The sequence below is a fragment of the Periophthalmus magnuspinnatus genome, chromosome 16, assembly GCF_009829125.3.
Source record: "Periophthalmus magnuspinnatus isolate fPerMag1 chromosome 16, fPerMag1.2.pri, whole genome shotgun sequence".
NCBI classification, from domain to species: Eukaryota; Metazoa; Chordata; class Actinopteri; order Gobiiformes; family Gobiidae; genus Periophthalmus; species Periophthalmus magnuspinnatus.
The window spans coordinates 25059249-25080849 of record NC_047141.1 but is presented as its reverse complement, the minus strand read 5'-3'; the positions used below and the strand labels follow the sequence as shown (position 1 = coordinate 25080849).

General features: G+C 38.4%; 2 protein-coding genes across 2 annotated transcripts; both read left to right on the top strand.

Annotated features, from left to right (window-relative positions):
* The first annotated feature begins 13339 nt into the window (after nt 1-13339).
* Nucleotides 13340-17537, top strand: cbx3b (chromobox homolog 3b). The gene is made up of 5 exons (XM_055228038.1): nt 13340-13589; nt 14156-14295; nt 14386-14539; nt 15309-15463; nt 16157-17537. The coding sequence occupies exons 2-5, from the start codon at nt 14156-14158 to the stop codon at nt 16275-16277; spliced, it is 570 nt and encodes a 189-aa protein (XP_055084013.1). The 5' UTR covers nt 13340-13589; the 3' UTR covers nt 16278-17537.
* Nucleotides 17538-18326: 789 nt separating this feature from the next.
* On the top strand, nt 18327-20380 carry snx10b (sorting nexin 10b). The gene is made up of 5 exons (XM_033981720.2): nt 18327-18478; nt 18560-18660; nt 18742-18843; nt 19561-19770; nt 20162-20380. Exons 1-5 carry the CDS (start codon nt 18386-18388, stop codon nt 20277-20279), a joined length of 624 nt encoding a protein of 207 aa, XP_033837611.2. The 5' UTR covers nt 18327-18385; the 3' UTR covers nt 20280-20380.
* Nucleotides 20381-21601: the final 1221 nt, after the last annotated feature.

The following is a 21601-nucleotide window of genomic DNA, read 5'->3' as shown; positions in this document are numbered from 1 at the left end:
ACTCTGTCTGTCTCACTCTATCTCTCTTTCCTCTCTCTCACTTCCTTTCTCTCTCACACTTTCTCTTACTTTTTCCTTCCTTCTTTTTCTGTCCCTCTCTTTCTATCTCTCATTATTCTCTCTCTCACTTTCTGTCTTCGTCTCTCTCTCTCTTTTACCCTCTCACTTTCTGTCTCTCTCTTTGCCTATCTCGCGCCACCTCTCTTTTACTCTCTCTGTCGCTCATTTTCTTTCTTTCTCTCTCTTACTTTTTCCTTTCTTTTTTCTGTCTCTCTCTCTCTTCGCTCTCGCACTTTCACTCTCTCACTTTCTTTTTTTCTTTTTCTCTCACTCTCTTTCACACTCCTCTCTCTCACTTTCTTTCTCTCTCACACTTTCTCTTACTATTTCCTTCATTCTTTTTCTGTCCCTCCCTCTCTCACTATCTCTCGCTATTCTCTCTCTCACTTTATTTCTTTCTCTCTCTCTCTTTTACTCCCTCTCACTTTCTTTTTTCCCCTCTCTTTCCCCCTCCCTTGATCTCATGATCCTATCTGTCATTCACTTTGATACATGACTCTGTTTGTGTGTGAGACTCGAGCAGAAATGATCAGGTCCTGCACATGTTTGTAGTCATATATTGTAGGAAAATTGTAATTGTTGCCACTTCATCACACTATTTTTAAACCAGTTTTTATGTAATGATTTTGTTATTATTATTACTTTGGTAAACTATAGTAAGTAGGATCTATTTATTTTACAAGATAATACCTATAGTGAAGTGAAATATGCAAGTAATAAAACAACGTTATGAGAAAATTTTTTATCCAAACCTCCTCTGATACATGTGTCATTAAAAGAGCTGGGTGCTTTATATCTATTTTTCATAATGACGTGGGCACAGTAGAATCCGGCAGATGTAATGGTGAGAAGTATAAATATTCATGTGTTCTCACAATAGTAATGTATCAGAGAATAGCTTTGTTCTCCCCATGGTTATTTATTTTATTATGAGCATATTGTTATACAGCAATCTCATTATTTTATTATGAGCCTTAATTAAACAATGTAGAGCAGGACAGTAATGTTGTGTTTACACCATTATATTTTATGTGGATTAAACAGAGGAAATAACCATTTGTTGAGTGTGCATAATTCATAATTCACATCTCTTTTGGAAGGAATACAAAAGATAATAGCATGGGCTTGGGTTATAAATGTTTTGGTATTTTTAGTTGAACAAAATGGGGTCATATTTTGGCAGTCTAACAAAAATGTAAAAAAAAAAAATGTCTTTGTTCAGGTTTAAATGTCTGACAAATGTGAAAAGACTGTTAAAATGACCAACAAAGTGCAGAAATATCACTTTATATTATGCTTTTTGCAGTTTTTTAAGGTGTCCATCCTGAGCTAGTTGTAATCTGTTCTGACAAGTGGCCAGCAGAGGGCGCTAGGACTGCATCTGCTGGTGCATTAAAAAGTAAAGTGATTGAGTGACATAATCCAAATGAGTCTGGTTAAGGAGTACTTCATAAGGATATATTCTTTGGAAATACCAGAAGCTGTGCATTATTATTTTGTCCATGCGATTTCATCAACTTAGAAATTAGTTTTATGTATGAACTGTTACTCACTATTCAAGTTCTCCAAATACTTTATTAATCTTATAGAGTAATTATACGGGTCTCTACTTTTTACTTCTACTCAACGTTACAAGATGACAATTTTTGTGTACTACTCACCTCTCATCTTTTAAATAAACAAACAAACAAAAATATTCTCTCCTTCTACCATCATATTTGAAAAACGCATTAATACTATCTCCATCTCTGACAAACTACTTGCTCTTTTTGCATGGAACTGTCACACGCACATGACCTCACATGCTCTAATACATCTACTGTATACTGGATGACTTCAAAATCACTCCACAGGGTCCTCGGCTCTCTCACAATAAAACCACCAAAGACACACCGGGCAGCCGTGTGATTCCTCTTCACCGTTTACTGCTGTGCTGCCTTGTCGACTGTCTGTCATAATCAAAGCCGTGATTCGTGTTGTGGGATGGGGATGAATAATTGATTGATGCAAGCGCCTCTGTGGTTATATAACAGTGAAGTCAGTGCAGCTCCTCTGGCCTGAGTTAGTAGTGGAGACTAAAGTGTTCCGACAGATAGACTTTATACTCTGGTGGGTTTACACTGTTTGGGAAGAGATCAAAGCTCAAAATCTAAAAATAGAAACTTGTATGAACCATATTTTTCAGATGTATTTCATATATTTTGAATTTATTTTATCTTTATTTAGCCAGGAAGTCCGATTGAAATTCAGAATCTTTTAAAAGAGAGACCTGGCCAAGGAGGCAGCCAACACAGTAGAGAAAAAAATATTAAAATACGCAAAATATTACATTATCTTTCTCTCAAGAAAAACAAATATTTTTCAGTCACTACTTTTTAAAATGTTCTTGAACTTGTCAAGTGACACCACATATTCCAATTCAAATATTTCAAAAACATATGAGATTTGTTATTTTTCTTTCTTTTTTATTATGCAGCTAAAATAAGCTTAAACCAGAGCAGACTCCCCTCAGTGAACAGCCCTTTGATAGTTGGACCTGAATGGTTGTCAGGAGTGCCAAAGTGATCGACGAGCTGTCTCTCCACCCACCAAACAAACTCCCCCTTCACTCACGGGCCAGAGCAGGACAAGCCCTAGTCACACCAAATGTGTTCAGTATAAACAAAGAATTAACCACAAGTTCAATGGTTTGGTTTGCAATATAACATGGCCAAACGGTGAGCCAGGAGCAGCCAGAGAGAACGAATCTATTATGAATATTATTTCCATTTTTATTGACATTGTGTGGTTTTGAAAACATGTAAGACCATGCAATAATCTGTAGTCTTTATATGGACTGATGAAATGGTAAAATGGCAAAAATGGTTATGTATTTTATAAGACAGATAAGATAATAATTTTATGCCCCTGCTGTGCTGTGGTTGTATAATGTGCGTGTTAGATGTGTGTATGGGTCAGTGGAGCAGAAGTTGTGGATTGTTCATGTTTTTCAGTGTGATTTAGTACTATAAAATGGAAACTAGTTATTTACCTATAATCTGGAGGAGAACATCTAAATTTGTATGAACTTAATGTCTCTGTACATCATTTCCTCAACTAAAGACTAAACTAAACCCTGCACGGTTATATTATATAAGATTACACTTATAAAGAAACATTTTTATTCTGATGTTTTAAAATGCATGGGTTATTACAACTGCAAATGCATTTAAAATTTGTTTTTGTCATCCATAATTGTACGTGGAGTTTTTTCCCTAAAGGAGTACAAATGCTGGCCTCTCTTCCTCAGTATTTCAAACGAATTATGCGTCCTTGATTTCAAATACAACACAACTGTGAGCTGTTTATAATACAGGTCCAGGCTGCAGAGAGAAAACTGTATTTAGTGCGAGTTCTGTTCAAGCTTCAGGCATTTGCTTCATTATTTACTATGACTTGAGTACTGGCTGCTGTTTCCCTCATCGCTCTGAGTCATAATGGATGGAACAATGTGGAATTTAAAAGAACAGTGTAGTGGCAGATTTAGTCCACCTGAAAAACAACAACTAAATACAGATGTAGAAGAAGAGGTAAATCAAAAATAAACTAGTACTTTATAGAATTTGGCTTTATTGGATCATTCCGTGAGCAAAGTTAATTGGGGGTGAAGAGTTTGGAGAGAAATTCATTATACTGTTGAAGCTGGCAATGGCTGAGACGATGAAGAACAGAATGATACACAAACATCTCAGTTGTTTAATATGAACCAGGGCTGTTAAAAAAATCCATACACATAATTAATTCTACGAACTAGAATCGAAACATCATTTGAGGAGATATCGATATTGGAAAAAAACACACAAATAGGTAAAATTTAACCAGTTCCTGTATAGTTTTTTTTAGTCTTGATCTTTACCAGAAGTAAAATAAGATGAAATGATAATATTGAAGAAATGCCTCTTCTTTTTGTTGAACATGACATAATATTGTGTTAAAAATCTGTGTACTTTTAATCATCATGGTATCAAAATTGCTACTGAGCCCAAATTTGAAATTGTAGTATTGTGACAGCATTTGTATGAACTAACCTTGACTATTTTGGCTATCATCGGGCCGTCCTTCACACAGAGGTGGTCTTGTAAACAGCAGGAGAAATATAATTTGTGTGGGCATGGAGCCAGCTTCAGCCTTTCCAATGTGTCAAAGAAAACAGGAAATATGTGCTGGTGCAACTCTCACACACCTGTCACTTTGCGTTACCACTTTTCCCAACAAAAGTAAGACCCACACTTATGGTTTTACCTCTGACCTGACAGGTAACACTGAACAAATCTAGATTGCGACAGTGATGGTCATTTGACGTCAACTTTTTCATTTCTGACATGAGTTGTTTTGCTCTTTCTGTGCGGGCAGCTGCGGCAGTTTATTCAACACTGTGAGCCAAGGTGAACGAGCTCCCATTCAAAGTCCAGCCTTGATCCTTCTGCTCCCTGAAAGCTGCACATAACAACACTTTTGCTTCTCACTTTGCCCTTCACGTTTATACATTTCGAAATTTTTAGTTCATCTTAATAAATATTTGCGGAAGAGTTTGAAAGGTAATGAAAATGAAAAAATAGAACTCTAAATGTTGTGGAAATGTATATGCAAGTTACAAAATCCTGCATGATTCCTAATATATTGAAATGATACCTAGAAGTGTACAGCTATTTATGACATTGGTTATCTAGCTAATTCTTCCTTTCATTTGAGAGTCAGTTAAAAATGTGCGTGCTCAAAAAAATGCGTTATGCGTTATGCGTAAGTCCAGTATGTTGTTGTTGTTGTTGTTGTTAGAGACTGCATTATAGTTTTTATATAAGTATTTGTTCCTGTTGAGCATTAAAATCAATACTATGTTCCAATATCTGTGTAATCCCTCAGTCATCCAGGTATGATCCATATGAACCATGAAAAAAAATCAATTTTTCTTTTGCTATTATGTTAAAATGGTAAAATAAAATCCACAATTTCCTCAGATAAACCTAGGAGATATAATACATTTTTGCTGCCTGCTTGTGGCTGGGTGTAGTATCTCCGGCGGCTTCAGGGGCATCCGAAGAATTTAAAAAATCTTTTTACACTTTACTTTAACCAGCGTACATCAAACATATATCAAGTAAACTGGCTATAAGGAATCAGCTTTAACTGCATTGTGCATACACATCACTTCAAGACTGCATTCATACCATCCTCCATACAACTCACCCTTATGTAACAGATGAAGCCTCCTTTTTCAACTTTGCACTATATATCCTCACCTCACCATCTGTACAAAGCCCAGATACATTTTATATTTACTATACTTTATTATATTTACACAAACAAGTCTGTATATTTGAACCTTATTTGACACAATTATTCTGTTTTCCATTCCTACTTTAATTATTCAGAATTCCATTACCATTTAATATTGGTCTTAGTTATTAATTAATGTGTGAACTAATGTGTCCACGTTTCCCTTGTCAATCAAAAAAGTCTAAGTCAAAAATCACTTCACGCACAGGAATCCTTTGGGAAACTGATTTAAAATTCTCTTCCTTTTGTTCCTTGACAACAGCGTGATCTACACAGTCTACTGCAGCATCTGTCTCCCGTGTACATAGATCAATCCTTCACTTCGCTATTCTCACGTTTGAACAAGCCCACACTATAAATTATGCACTGACAACAACATGGCTCTCTCCTATGATATTGCCACATTAAGTAAATATTTTAAGAAGACGACGCTTGTACATAGGCCACACTGTATACGCAGAAAGGAGTAAGTAAACACAAAACGTGATGTGCTAAAAGTTTAGTTATCAACAAATCAAACTCAACATTCTTTATCTTTTCAAACAAAGTCATAAATAACAGCAATAAAACATGGCTTCCTGTCTAGCACATAAATTACGTTTCTTTCAAATCGTGACCACTGACTCAGCTCCCCACCAGAGAGCGGAAGGGGGAGGGGCAAGAGAAAGTCTGAGAAACTTAAGACCTCAGTGCACTGTTATATATGCATGGGGGGTATTTGAGGCTGAATTGAGGTGTATGTATATCAAATGAAAGTTTATGCTAAATTCACAGCCAATATAATACAAAAATACTCAAACATTTTAGAGTTATTTGTAAAGAGACAAGCAGAGATCAGGGGAGAAGTTTGGGAAATAAATGTTTTAACAGTGATGCATGTTACTAACGAGTATGTGATTGTAGAGCTTATAAGTTTATTTGAAATGGATCCTAGTTAAGTGAATATAAGGCTGGAGCGTTTTTGCTTTGTAAGTTACGAGAATGTCACTTAGGCCATAGATTCTGAGTCCTAAACATGCACTTAAGGTCCTTCAGAAGAGGCTGCTGAACGTTGGTGGTATGTTAACAAAAGCTGGAGCCCCAGTGTCTCGACTCTTAACCAGGCCCATCTGAGCTGTGCAGGGGAAACTCAAGCTCAGCTCTTCATTTCCTGACTGGTAAGAGGCTGCTTCCTGTGCATGAGCCCCAACTATGGATTTCACCGTGTGGCCCCCATGGGCTTGTGTCCCCCCTCTGTCTCACCCCCTCTCTCCCTTCTTCTTCTTCAACTCTCAGCTGCAAACAATTTATTCTGACTGAGTAACGGTTTCCAGATCAGCTCCTGGTCAGAGTCAAATCCTAGTGACATTTTCAAGCATGGACAGTGTAACTTTACTATTACCTTTTGTCAAGTTTAGACTGTGATTAAAACAAAACAAGTGTGGTCAAATGAGCTGCAAAGACATTTTTACACACAAGTAAAACTGTCAGTCAAATATTAGCCACATGTGACCCCAACCAGAGCATTGGGAGTATTAAAAAGTAATAGTTCAAGTTCTGTCCTTACATTTGAGGGCATCACTGAGTTCAGTTATGATCTATCTCTCAGTGTTATCCTTTTACAACATTTGGGACTCCAAGACAACCAGTGTGGAAGGTTGAAAGTCTAGGCATCTCTTTTTATGGTGTTTAATCTATAGAATAGTCAAAATGTATATTTAAAAGCTTATCAATCAGCATTTACTATGTTTTTATATTATTGTTACAGTAAATGTATTTTCTAAGATAGTCTAAAAGTTGTATTTCTGACACCAAACAGCATTTTTCCCCTTTATATTTTTGTTTTACACCCAAACTTAAAAATGTGGTCTGTCTGCACAAATCATTCAGACTTTATGTTTTGCTCCTCTGCTCTGTGGTTGCAGGGTAGTTACTGACAAAAACAGTTTAACACTTGTACTTTCCAGATTCTTCTGCTCCATATGTTCCAAGCTGGAGCATGAACACTGGGCCTATGCGCTTTCAAATGTGTCAAGATCAGAGTAGTTTTGAATGGGACAGATTTCCAGGCCATACATAAAAAATCCCCAGCATCTATGGGTTTTGATGGGCCACTTTGAGCAGCCCAGGGGTGCAGTGGAGGGGTTCAAGCGCTCTGTGCTGATTGGCTGGGGAGTGCATGTAGAGTTCAAAGGGTCTACATCTGTGAGACAGAGCAGGAGGGAAAGGTCAGCAGACTGGATTTAGAGAGCTGGGAGTGCGGTACATGATATGAGCCGACAGTCAACAGCTGCACACCAACATCATATGCCAACGATCGGCTTAACGTGAAGGCAAGAACACAGCTCTGTCCTATAACAAAATCAAATCTTCACCTTAAAGATGCACTATGTTAGTTTCCACCACCTGCTAGTAATTACTTTGCATAGAAGGTTCTACAATTAAAATGTTCTGTCAGGCATCAATTCAGTTATTGATGCTCATAATGATCAAAAATATGAATAACATAGATTTTTACTGTGAATGAGGCCTCTCCACAGATCTGACCTGTAACATGGGGACATCACATGCTTGTCTCCATGGAGAGGAAGATGTTTCATGCCATGGAGACAAGCAGGTTGAGAACCCTCCACTAGAAAAGCTTCATAATGCACCTTTAAAAGTCAGTAAGATTTATTTGATTTTTATGAGACGAGGATCCCATAGAATCAAATATTCAGCATTACAATGTTGGGAAAGGTATTATTCTTCACACCAAACAGAAATAAACAGAACACATTACTCCTATTTCTAATGTCTAATTGGGTTTTCACTGAGTTAAGTTTAGCTTTCGTCTGACAATGACAGCTGTAAAAGGGATCCACTCACCCCTGAATGAAGGAGGGTGGACATGTGACAAGTGTTTATAAGAAAACCAGTCATCTTTTTGTATGTTACCGGAAAGAGCAATCCATCAAAACTTCAACCAATGCCATGTGTTTAACCATGCTTCACCTAAAATCTGTAGATACAACAATGCAGCCAATGCTTAACAGACAACATCCCAAACTGTGAATAGTCAAAGCCCTCCCCAAACACCAAATCTCTACATGCTGAACACATTTTAAAAAAGGGGGTATTGGCTCTTTAAGGTCCAAAGATGGTTTTCTCTCCCTTTCAGTTTCACCCATTCACTTAAGGCCACATTTGACCCTGTGGGAATGAGACTCACTCGTCTGGTGCCATTGACCTGTCATTCACGTTGTTACCAGATCCTGTGGTGCCGTGTGGTGGAACGGAATCCCCCAGCCGAGAGGGACATCCTAAGTGGAAGGAGATGGGTCTTAGATTCATGGAAACTACAACAGTTAAATGAAAATCTTTGTTTGGTTTGTTTGCTCTTAAATAAATAACTAAATATTCAATTTTTAGGAAGCAAAATAGCCAAAGTAGCCCCATTTCAGTTCTGGTGCAGCCATTTTTTAGACTTATACAATCATGTGATCTTGTATTAAAAGAGAAAAAAGAGAAACACTTGGCACTATGGTCTCTACATTTATACAAGTCCCACTTCTGCACAGAACAGAAAAGTCCATTAAGAGATTTATTGACAGTGTTAGTGCTAAATAATAAAAATGAAAACCCAAGTATAGGATTAAGTTTCTCAAGGGGTTTTGCAGAAATGTGGGAGCTGGTGACAAGCATCTCAAGTCATTACTCAAAAACTACACCACTGGATTTGTACCTGTTATCCATGTGCTCTCAATCAAAATGTAGTAAACGTGTAATGAAGTTTCCCTTACAGCCATCAATATCAGTCCTTATTAAGCCTTCACTTCTGCTGCTATGACAAACAACATGGTGTAACGTGAGACTTGACACCGGGAGCGGAGGGGCCCCCGGGTGTGAAAAGGGTCTAGTCAGGGTTGGTTTAAGCCACACAAACCAATAGTCACTCCACCTACAGCTCCTCACAGCGGGCCGCCACCATCTGGACATGTTTCTGCTGCGACACAGCCACATTTGTACAAGAGGTCTGTGGATGTGGCCTGTCAGAGAAGAGAGAAAGAGAGAGAGAGGGAGAGAGAGAGAGGGAGGGAGAGGGAGAGAGAGAGAGGGAGAGAGAAGAAATAGTAAGAGAGAGAAAAAGAGAGAGAGAAGAGAGGGAGAGAGAGGGAATGTGAGAGGGGGGAGGGAGAGAGAGAGAAAGTGAGAGAGAGAGGGAGAAAGAGAGAAAGAAAGAAAGAAAGAAAGAAAGAGAGAGAGAGAGAGAGAGACAGACACAGAGACGTAGAGTGACAGTCAGAGAGAGAAGGAGAGAAAGAGAGAAAGAGAGAGAAAGAGACAGAGAAAGAGAAAGAGAGAGAGAGAAAGAGAGTCAGAGAGAGAGAGAGTGAGAGAGAGAGAGGGAGAGAACACTTAAAAGTACTACCACCTTTTAGATAGAAAAACTAAAATAAAATCTTTTTAATATTTTTGTTTTTATTCACCTGCCTATTATGATGTTCTCTTATTTATAATATTCCACACTATGGCATTAAATGGTATATCTCTATGAAAAATGTCCCAAAGTAGTTTCAAAGTAGTTTCAAATTTCATTAATGTGGAGGTGGTGATGAGACACCTCCACAAATCTAGACAATTTTGCTTTAAGGCATGAATGCAATGGTTAAAACGTGGTTTTCACTCACTGAAGTGATACTCAGGCTGGACTTTATTAGTTTAGACCACATGTGTCAAACTCAAGGCCGTGGGCCAAAATGCGGCCCTCCACATCATTTTATGTGGCCCTCGACAGGGTAAATTAAAAGGTATGAGGGTCTTAAAATCTCAATTTATCAGGAGGTACACAGTTACACAGCCATATTTTTACATCTAGGCAAATGTATATGCAATATTTGTAACTTGAATAAGTAATAAATACAAAAACAGTTAATTAACAAGTTATAAAATTAGTTAGATTTATTTTACATTTGGCCCTTTGAGAGCAGCCATTTTGCTGATGTGGCTCTCGGTGAAAATGTGTTCGACACCCCTGGTTTAGACAAAGAAAAATCCTGGATTGCCTATTTTTTGTCTATGTTTAGACTGGGTTAAATTTGGTTATAGTCCTGTTTTTTCATTAGTCCTTATATTTTCAAGGTGGTACTTACAAATAGGCTACTTTGTATTAACAACACATGATAAAAAAAATTCATAAACTCAGATTAGGATAGTGATTTTAACTTTAAACAAGAATAGATGCAAAGTGCCAGCTGCAAAATCTGAAACAACCACAAGTATTCTCACAGGTATATGCTACTTCCCAGGAAGGACACATCTGCTGTAAATTCCACCAAATAAAAGAGGCAGATTTCAAAAATTTCCAAATTCCTTCATATTTTTCATTGTGTCGACAGCCTCCAAACAGACCCACCTTGCACTTACCGACTTTCTCAGAGTGGATTCTGTTAACAAGCCATAATGATCCGTGCAGTCGAGCAATAAATCCAGACAGGTCCTTGCCTCTTACATTAATGTCATTGCAGCGCCAACAGCCACAGCTCAACTCTATTAGGCCAATGGTTTCTATAGAAACGGGCCCTAAAACCCCAAAAGGTCTGGCAGAAAGGGGTCAGGGGGCATGGTCAGGTTGTTTGGCAGATAACACATGCTCCACTGTGATCTTGGCATAGGCTACACACAGCATAGCACTATCCCTTTAATGTCTGATGTGTCATAGTGGCAAAGAAGTTAGTAATCTCACCTTACAGCAAGAAGGTCCTGGGTTTGAAGCCCCAAAACATGTGGCACTTTACATAATAAATCAGCAGCTGCATACTTCCATCGGCCTCAAAATGAAGATGGGCCCCTGACAAGGTGGTTGCCCACTCCTCCTGGATGGTTCAAATGCAGAGAACATATTTCCATTAGAGAGCAAAAGTCAACTTGAAGCTATTATTGCAGTGCCGAGAATGTTCTATAGTATGGCATGAATCTTCTTTTGCATTTATGTTAGTACAGGTGGCTTTACAGCTCAAATTTACCTTGAAAACATGCATTTTTACTGTGAGTTGGCTCGCCTCTTCACAGATCTGACTTGGTCCCCTGTCCTGCTTATCTTAATGGAGATTTAATGCCATACTGTGTAACAATCCAGGTAGAGCAATAATATCTCCATAGAGATAAGCACATGATGTGCCCTAAATGAGCAAAGTTACTTAGTGCACTGACACTGGGAGCTGAGCATGGGAGCTGTGGTTTAGTTTTTGCTTACAGCTTCAAAATAGCATGAATAATTAATCAGAGCAAACTCACCACATTGTTATCAAGGACTACAATAAAAACATCTCCAGTATCTCCTGGCGTATGCGCTCTATAAATAAGAAAACTGTAACCTACTGTACACGTGTAAGTCTCACAGATCAATGTGCACCTTTTGAAAGATGAGAGAAATGGCAAACCACATAATGCACATGCTTTTTAAAAACGTTTATTTACAGCTTTTAATCAGGTCTCTATAGAGTATGCTCTGCTGTTTTCTGTTACAGGAAATTAACGTAGAGTTCAAGTCAGTGTTATGTAACTCGGCCTTGAAGATGAAAAAGAATCAGAGACAAAATAACACATCAGAGGCTATTACATGCAGCACAATGCAATAGGTTATTTCAATTCTTAAGTTGCCCTTAAAAGTGAATTAGAAAAAAAACATATTTCACTGGCAAATGTTTTGTTTGAAATGAAAAGAATACAGGACCATAAAGTGGTACTTTTAATGCTATACTGTGGAACATTCCAGACAAAACAATAACATCTCCATTGTGACAAGCAGGTGACGGATCATCTACCAGAGAAGTAAACTCATGCAGATATGGTATTTTCAGTCTTAAAAATTGCTTGATTGCTAGATGACATCTCTCTGTCTCTCTCTCTCTCTCCCTCTCTCTGTCTCTCTCTGTCTCTCTCTCACACACACACTCTCTCTCTGTCTCTCTCTCCCTCTCACACACACTCACTCTCTCTCTCTCTGTCTCTCTCCCTCTCACACGCACTCTCTCTCTCTCTCTCTCTGTCTCTCTCTCATACACACACACACACACACACACACACACCCCCCCCCACACACACACACACACACACACCCCACACTCACACATTCTCTCTCTCTCTGTATCTCATGCTCTCTCTCTCTTTTTCTCTCTCAGTGCAACCATAAACATCTGGAGTGACATCGCCATCTAGTGTATGCATCTGTTAATGCAGTTGCAGCAACTCCGCAAATCCTGCAGTGGGAAGGGGAACACAGTCCTGCCTCTTTTGGCTAAACGAGGCCAGAGCAGCTCTCATTGGTTAGGAATGACCTGTCAATCAAAGCCCCAGCGGCGAGGGAGGTCTGGTTTGTTCAGTGTGGCTCAGGACTCGAAAGAGAACACATCCTTCCGAGAAAACCACGCGTAAAACCAGACTGTGGACTATGAACTGAATAAAAACTCTAGGCCTGTAACTCTGAAAAATGCATTGTAAAATGCTCACATATTTTAACCATGATAAATGTACAATTCTTTAATTTCCCCAAGATAGTAATTTATTGCAAAAACAGCATAATTGTATAATATAAATGTATATTGTATATAATTGTATAATTGTTGGTATAGGGCTATTACAGGGAAAGTTTGTCTGGGTCTTTTACCAACACCTTGAAGCATGAGAATAATAAAATAACACTGAATACTGGACTATAAAGGCCACGTCTAGTAACCCATTTAAAAGAGTTCTATAAAAAAGTTAATGTGTGTTTTGATGTGTCTATGGTGGCTTTTATGTAGCCTACTGACAATGTTTTACTTTATACTTACAACTCTCCAACTCTAAAATCACTTAGAGGATGTAATAGCCACAGCTCCCTGTCATATCCACCTGACACCCATGGGTGGCAGAGCAGTTCCAGACCACTGCATGGGACGGCCACGCGGACTGCGCTCTCATTGGTCGCCCGTGCGCCTTGGCTCGTCCCCGTCGTGTCTCCTCGGTTTTTCCTGGCATGACCTTTTCCCTTGGCAACCACTTCCTCCGAGCATCCAACACGGCCATCTTTAATTTTAACTTATTCATGAAAAGTTGTCTGTCGCTTGTAAACAGATCGCAGCAGCGCGGTGTAGCTCGCCAAAGAAGCAGACGGACACGGCGCATTGTTTGTGTGTAGTTTTCCTGCGACAGCTTCCAAAACAGAACAGAGAGGCGAGCCGAGCAGCCGCTGTCCACCGAGAATAAAAAGCGTACGTGCTTGACTGTTGTTGTGGCGTGTTGTCTAGCAGGCACAGGCGATTCACTCCGATCTTTACGCATCTATCTATGCCATTATGACAAGTATGAGCTATGCACGTGTCTTAAAACATGTTGCGCGTGATACCGGTGCAGCAGAGTCGTGCGTTTTGGGGGAACAGCAGGTGGAGCACTGTCACTACATGTCTGAAGGACAACACACTGGACACTGCCATCTTTGTGTTTTCAAATTGGAAGGGGCTAGTGTATAAATTGCTTTCTTGACACATTACTGTTGTCGATGTGTATTCCAAGAAACTAATAAAGTAGCCAGTGTTTTGTCAACATGCATAGCAAAAGCATTATTGTGTAGTTATTAAGGAGTGAATTTATATAACCTAGTCTTTGCCAATAGTAAGACATGTATGAGAAGTCCTAACTTCTATTGCAAAAGTTAAACTGCTCCTGGAATAGTTTGACGGTATGCTTTAGAATAGATCCATAAACTATCCAGACTGGTTGTTCAATAATCCAAAAATACTAATTCATATTAAAGTTATGTTTGTTTTGTGTTTTAAAGATGCGAAAGAAGCAGACAGCCAAACAGAGGAAGACTGAGGACTCGTCTGTCGTCCAGGAGTTTGTTGTAGAAAAAATAATACGCCGTCGGGTCTCCAACGGAAGAGTAGAGTACTTTCTAAAGTGGAAAGGATTCACAGAGTAAGTCAGATATCATTCTATTAATAGGAGAATAGACCTATGTTATGTGAGTAGCCTTGTCCTTATAATGTATTTGTGTTGTGGTTACAGTGCTGACAACACATGGGAGCCTGAAGACAACCTGGACTGCCCTGAACTCATTGAAGCTTTCCTTGTCAAAAACGCACATCTGACTGAGAACTCTGAAGAGGATCAGGGTGAAATCATACCAAAGGAAGAGATGACAGAGCAAGAGACCGAAATTGTGAGTACTGTTTATAGTGTATGGGGCTGGAGAATATCAATGTGTGGTGTATTTGTGGAAGTTCCCATAATGAAGTTGAGTGATTTCAAATGCTGAGTATTTCCCAGTTTCAAAGATGGAGTTTGCAGCAGACTGGTACTACTACTATGATTACTATTACTATTACTACAATTACTATTGCTATTACTTGTACTACTACTATTACTGTTTTATTTATTTATTTTTTCTTTAAACAGGGAGAGTGCAATGAGAGCACTTAGACTCTCTTTTTCATGGGTGCCCTGTTCAAATACAGAAAAAATACAAACAAAACAAAGTACATAGGTCCCTTTTAAAACATTAAAAAACGGTGCAGCTGTGAGTGTAAATGTTTGTTACCAGATTGTTAAATTGCATTTGTGGCATCAAAGTGTCCCATTTTGCTTGTTCAAGAACATATTCCATTTTTGTGAAGCAAAATAGTCAAAAGCCCTTTTTCCTATCTCAGTTCTGGCGTGGCTAGTCATCATGCAATCAAGCAGTCATATATGCTTGATTGCATGATGACTAGCCACGCCATTGTATTGCTACATGCATTGAATTACTTTGCAATGAATTATGTGTTACAATGAATTAAATGCTGTGAATTACTTTGTGTACGAATTGTGCCTTACCTTTCATCAGTGTCGCCCACCACTAGATGCTTGAAGAGTATTGTGATCTGGTTGAACCTATTACATCCTTTTTCTTTTCTAAATCATGTGTCCTTTTGTCCTTGTCGTCGCTGCAGACCTGTCTGCAGTCTCAGCATCAGACTGACACCTGCGTCCTCCAGCCAAATGCTGAGCTGTCGGACTCCAAGTCTCACCTGAGCCCTCGTCAGGAGCCTGAATGCATCATCGGCTCCACAGACCGAAGAGGAGAACTCATGTTTTTAGTCAAATGGTAATGCTGCTGCTTCCTTATTTTTGTTTTCAAAAATAACTGATGTAATCCCAACCAGTGTGAAATCTGGATCAATCCGTGGCCTTGCCTTTCTTGTAATATGATTTTGATTTATTGACGTAGACTGTCTGTGTTCCATCAGTGAAAAGTAATTAATAATTTATTAAGTTTTAGTTTTGAAGTTGCATTCTTGTGCGTAGTTAAAGGTGTACTATGTAACTTTTCTTCTGGAGGGTCTGTTACCTGCTTGTTAAATTTATGGTGTAAAAGTTATTGCCCAGTAATTCCTTAAAAAACACTCAGAATCACATTTTCACAGATCTAATCTATAACTTGCTCTGGTAGCGTCACCTGCTTGTCTAGCCATACAATTAAACATTCCTGACAGAGCATTAATATCTCCACGGAAACAAGCAAGTGACCCACACTCCACTTGAAAAAGTTACCTTTAATACAGTTGCAGCTAGTTAGATAATATTTGTTTTTAATTTATGTTTTCAATGTGAACTTTGTTCTTTCTAGATAAAAAAGTCAGCTCTGGTCAAAAAAATTATAAAGAAGAAATCAATATTAGGCCTTTATACTGTCGTTTGGGGCTGTAAGGGTAAAATTATGGATGTTATTTCATGTTCATGTAGACCAAATTTTAATTATTCTGAAACACTGTTGCTCATAGTATTATTTCTTCTGTAGGAAAAACTCTGAGGATGTGGCTTTACTCCCGGCGCGTGAGGTGAGTGCCCGCTGTCCTCAGGTGGTCATCAACTTCTACGAGCAGAAGCTGACGTGGCACTGCAGCGAAGACGAACAGTAAGACAGGCTATCATGGTGCAAAGCAGAACTCACCTGCTCCTGCACTCGAAGCTCAGTTTACCCTTCATCTAATGCCCCTCTAGAGCACAAATGGTCCCGCTGTGTGAGCTAACATCCCAGTGGAGGAGCAGTGTGGTGGCAGGTGTGAGAAACTTAAATCCCAGGAGATGGGGCATAGATATTGGGTAGAGATGGTGCTATGTATCCCATGGTGCTTGGAGGTCGATGGAACATTTTGATGGGAATGTGATGAGACCAAAACTAACAGTTGTGTTTATTTGGGGCAGACTAACCTGTAGCAGCTCATGTTTGTGTCGTCATGTAGGAGACACAATCACTGTGGATATGTGGTGTTTTTGAACCCAAACAAGCATTTACCCTGTAGTTGTATTTACTTACAATTAGAGGTGGGAGATGTATCTAAAAATGGATAATATCGCATATTGTTTTGGAGATAAACAAAATTTCAATATTAAGTCTAAAATTGTTGCTGTGTAATCTTTCAAATAATTCTGTTAATTTTGCCCTTTTCTGGTAAATTTTACAGTTTATTCATGTTTTCTATGATGTTTGATCCCCATCCACAAAAATTGCAGGCACAATTTGGCACATTTCAGATGGGTATCCTAATATTGTGATCATAATCATAAAATATAATGGTAATATTCATTTTTGTCTATATCACCCACGTCTTGTTACAAGAATGCTGCAGAGTGAGGAGTCCTTCGTTGTTTAGTGAGTAGTCTGACTGATCTAACTGCTGTGCCTCGAGACACTGTAACCTTTTCACTGTTGTTTAACTTGTGTCCATTTATAACCTTAGTTTTTACTGTATCTCGCAGTGTTACTGTGTGACCTTTATGGTTAATGTGTAATTTTGTAAAACATTACTCAGCAGAAAATCCCTAGTTTCAATTTGCAGCTATTTACCAAAAATTATTAAAAGGAAGATGGTAAAAGATAATTGGCTGCGTGAATGCCCCTTTGGCGTTACACATAAAATTGGCCAGTCATATGAAGGTTAAAGGGATTGTTTAATTGAAGCACTTTAGCGACCGCCTGTTGGATTTACAGGGCATTGTCTTCCTGTAGCTTCAGGTAAATGTGACTACCTGTTTTAACCTCTCCCATCAGTGTTATGGGACCTCTGTTCTGATTTGTCCAGGAATTCAACCTGCTACTGATTTTAATGTAACCAACCTACTACTGTTGACCATGGATCTGTGAATGTTTGTGAATAAAATACTTTGTGCATCTATTATATTTTTGGAGTTTTTTGTTTTTCTTTTAGTAAGTTGGTTTATCAGTGGGATGTACATTCTGGTTGTTTATAAGTTAATAATACGTCACCCTATCAACAATTATGGATCAATTATTACCGGTAGCTAGTGGCTTAATGTCAAAAAGTGTCATTAAAAACTAAGGCAAATTATTGACTTGCATATTTTAGAAAATGTGGGTCTGGTAGGTAGGTTTTCAAACGGCAGTATATTTTCTCGTCCATACAGTTTAATGAGTCATTTTAGATTGACTATGCCTATAATGTGATTGATTAATTAACCATTTAATATTTCAGTGTTTTGTTAATGTTGACTCTTATTAGAGGTTTCACACATAATTTACACCACAGTAAAAGTCATGTGGTTATTGATGTTAATGGGGACAAGTTGGCACACGCACACGTGCCATGTTTGTTGTTTATGAGTTGGAAGTTTTTCACTGCAGCCTGTGAGGGGAGGAGCTCCAGCAGCCATGTGTTTCTGAAACCTTTGTTCATGGACAATAAAACATTAAAATGAAGTTCACTGACATCATCACAATCTCAGTTTTTTGGAATATGGAATATGACAGAAGACAACAGCACAAAACAAGTAAGAAAATGTTCAGAAAGTAAAGCTTTTTATAATTTAATTCATTTAGTTCAAATTGCACTGGCTTACTGTATTGTGTAAAATCTGTTGCAAGTATGGATATTTTTGCGAGTTTCCGTTCTTGATTTTTGCCTGCCTCTCCAAAAGCCCTTCCTCTTTCCATGCACAAAAACAACTTCCTTTTCTCCTATTTGTTGTACTGTGCACTCCATGTGTCAGTGTCTCCTCTGCCTTTTCCATGCAGCAGACAATCAGCGTTTGGGTTCGCGACCCAAGGATTCAGAAGAATGACTTTTGGCATGCCTACATCGACTATGAAATCTGTCTCCATGTGAGTACTATATATGTATGTATATATTTATATATATATAAACATCCTACTGTTGTGTATTAAACCTTTGCCCTCTTCCAGACCGACAGTGTTAGCTTCACAAAGAAAATATCCAGTGTGAGACGAAGATACAGTGAGTTTGTATGGCTCAGACAAAAACTAGAAGCAAATTCCCTGCTTATGTGAGTGCACCTCACCATAAAAAGCTTTCACTTTGATTTCACTAGAATATTTGAGTAAAAAATATGTTACATGTTTTGCAGGATCGAGCTTCCACAGTTGCCCCCAAAGAACCCTTTCTTCAGCCTGAACAACGCACGTCAGATCACAGAGAGAATGAAGGGGCTGCAGAGGTTTCTAGAGCAGTAAGTGTGAGCTCATGGATCAATGCTGCACTTTGACATGGTTTTGCACAATAGCAGCTGACGAATCACAATGTCCATGTCCCTGTTACCACACAAGATAGGAAACCCCTGGTATTTGTTCTAGACTCTGCATCAAACAGTCCAGCCAGCTGTTATATATTCCTCTACCAATCTGACTCAGCTCTTTATTATAATAATAATAATAGCTATAGTAGTAATAATAAATAATACACATTAAACTGAAAAATAAATAAGAAATACACGCTCTGTGTAATATCCTGTAACCATATAATCACACATGTAATCAAAGGTCATCATAAAAAGCCTTCTTTTAATATTTTGACTCATCTAGATGTACTTTTAAGAAATCAAAAAGTTAAATTTAAAAAAATATGAAAATATTAAAATTGAGCAAGGACTAAACCAAGTCATCATAAAAGTATGATCTTTTCGGAACCAGAATCAAAGGTCTGAGTCAATAGAAAGGAAAAAAATATGTTTTGTCCACCATAGTATTTATTAACACTAGGCAATTTTTTTTTTTTTTTTTTATTTTTGTTTGCCTTTTTCATATGTATGTCTCTGAATACAGGGACATAAACTATAATCTGGTCTCTCTTTATGGCTGCACATAGAGAAATTAACAATTAACGACCTTAAGCTGAATTATTTAGCAGTTGTTACAAAGCGATGTGATCTCCTGTCTCTTCTGTACAGGATCCTTCAAAGCCCCCTACTCTTATCCGACAGCTGTCTGCACCTCTTCCTCCAGTCTCAGCTCAGTGTGAACAAAATGGAGGCATGCGCTGAAGGGAGGACCCCATTCTCTGTGGCCCAGGCCGTGCAGCGCTGTGGCCTCAGACGCTTCCACTCAGACGAAGAGCTGCACAAAAACATGGGCCTGGCCTGTGACTGTGATTCAGACAGGTACAGCGATATAAGAATCCACTGCTCTTATCAACAAATATATATTTCAGTGGTATTATTAGAGGTAGAGTGCTGAGTAACCTTTTGGACATAACATCTGATTCATGTATCATTAGTTAAGCCAGACAGGTGTACCATAAAATGTGCACGATGTAATTTTTTATAAACTATCAAAATCCAAAAAGAAAGAAATAAAAATTAGGGTACAAGATATTATTTATGGAATCTTTTTGATGTTAGATTTTGTCACTTACTTATAGTGGAACAAGTACCCACATTATTGTTCAGTATTGTTATTTCAATGTACATGTATAATAGTAATATAATCTTAAAATGTCTTTGTAAAGTGCTTAACATCTGCCTAATATTCAAACATCTCTTTGTCTTCCAGCTCTGAGAGTACTGAGACTGAATCATTGCTGCTAAACAAATCCCGGAGTGCAGCATTACTCCGGTATCCAACACCGGATGAAGAGGACTCTCTGAACTGCACATGTGAATCTTCATGAACTTTCACCAAATAACTGAGATTTTTGGCTGTTACTTGTCACTGCACTTTTACCATAATCAGTCAATCTTCAGTGTAAAATGAATATATCAAATGTGTTTTGTTTAATCAAGATACAATTGTTGTTTGTACTTCTCCACATTAGTGTGATGCAATTACTGCTTGCATCAAGGAACCACCACACTGGACTAAACATCAGGTATAATAGTTAGTAATTAAATCTAATAATTTAAAAAAGAGTTTTTATATGTTACTCACATTCATTTTCTTTAGAGCTTTATTCTGACAAAAAGAAGAAAAACATGATAAATGTCATGTGCTGTATATAGTAGCAATGTTATAGCAGCATGTTTCCTAAGGGTGGCAGTGCTGCTGCATCTAAACCCTTTATCAATTCATTCTTATATTGCTTAAATTAAACACCAACAAACAGACTATATATATTATATCCAACATGAAAATCTAATTTCCTGTATTGTTAAGAATATGATATTTTTTAGAGCAAAAGGGAAAGCCTGTCATAGACTGGCTGCAGTGCTTAGCAGGCTGACATGTGTAATAGGCTCTCTGCAGACGCCCCTGTCAGGTGTGTGCTATAGGACGTCCTGTGGGGTCTCCATGGACCTGCTCCTGTCGTAAGGGTCTCACTGTAGACAGTCTACATTGCTCCCTGCTGAGCAAAATGCCAGCTGCACTGACAGGGCACCTTTTCAAACTGTCTCTGATTGTGGTTTTCTTTAACATTTTGTCCATTGTTCTGAGTCTACACAGAATATCGGTGTTCCCTTAGTGAGCAGCAGCACACTTATGCAAAGGTAATAGCCACTAAACATAGTGACAGCACCTGACATATCTATGCAGTTAATTAGATTATCTGAGGCTCTGTGCACAGAGATACTCATTACACATTCACACAGTGCAGACAATGGGCCCAGCACAGACAGGTGACGTCACCTCTGCCTCGCTCAGAGCACTTTGGACAGAAGGGAGAGCCTACAGAAATGGAGGAGTGGGTGTATATGGGCTTTTAAGCACATCAAAGTATGCAAATGAATCAGACTTCTTTGTTGGCGCTTAACTGTCTGAGGCAAATGACTCTCTCCTTCACACATATATGCACTGGCACTGCCGCACATGTTTGCTTTCCAACCATATTTTATACAGCTGTTAATACCTCCAGAGAAGAAAGACTGTTTAGTATTCAGTCTAGATTGTTCAAATAGAAATATAGCCTATTGTTATTCTTAAGGAATATTGCAAGATGTTATAACTAGACTAGACATTGATACAAGATTTCTCCCGATCTTCAAGATGCCTACACAG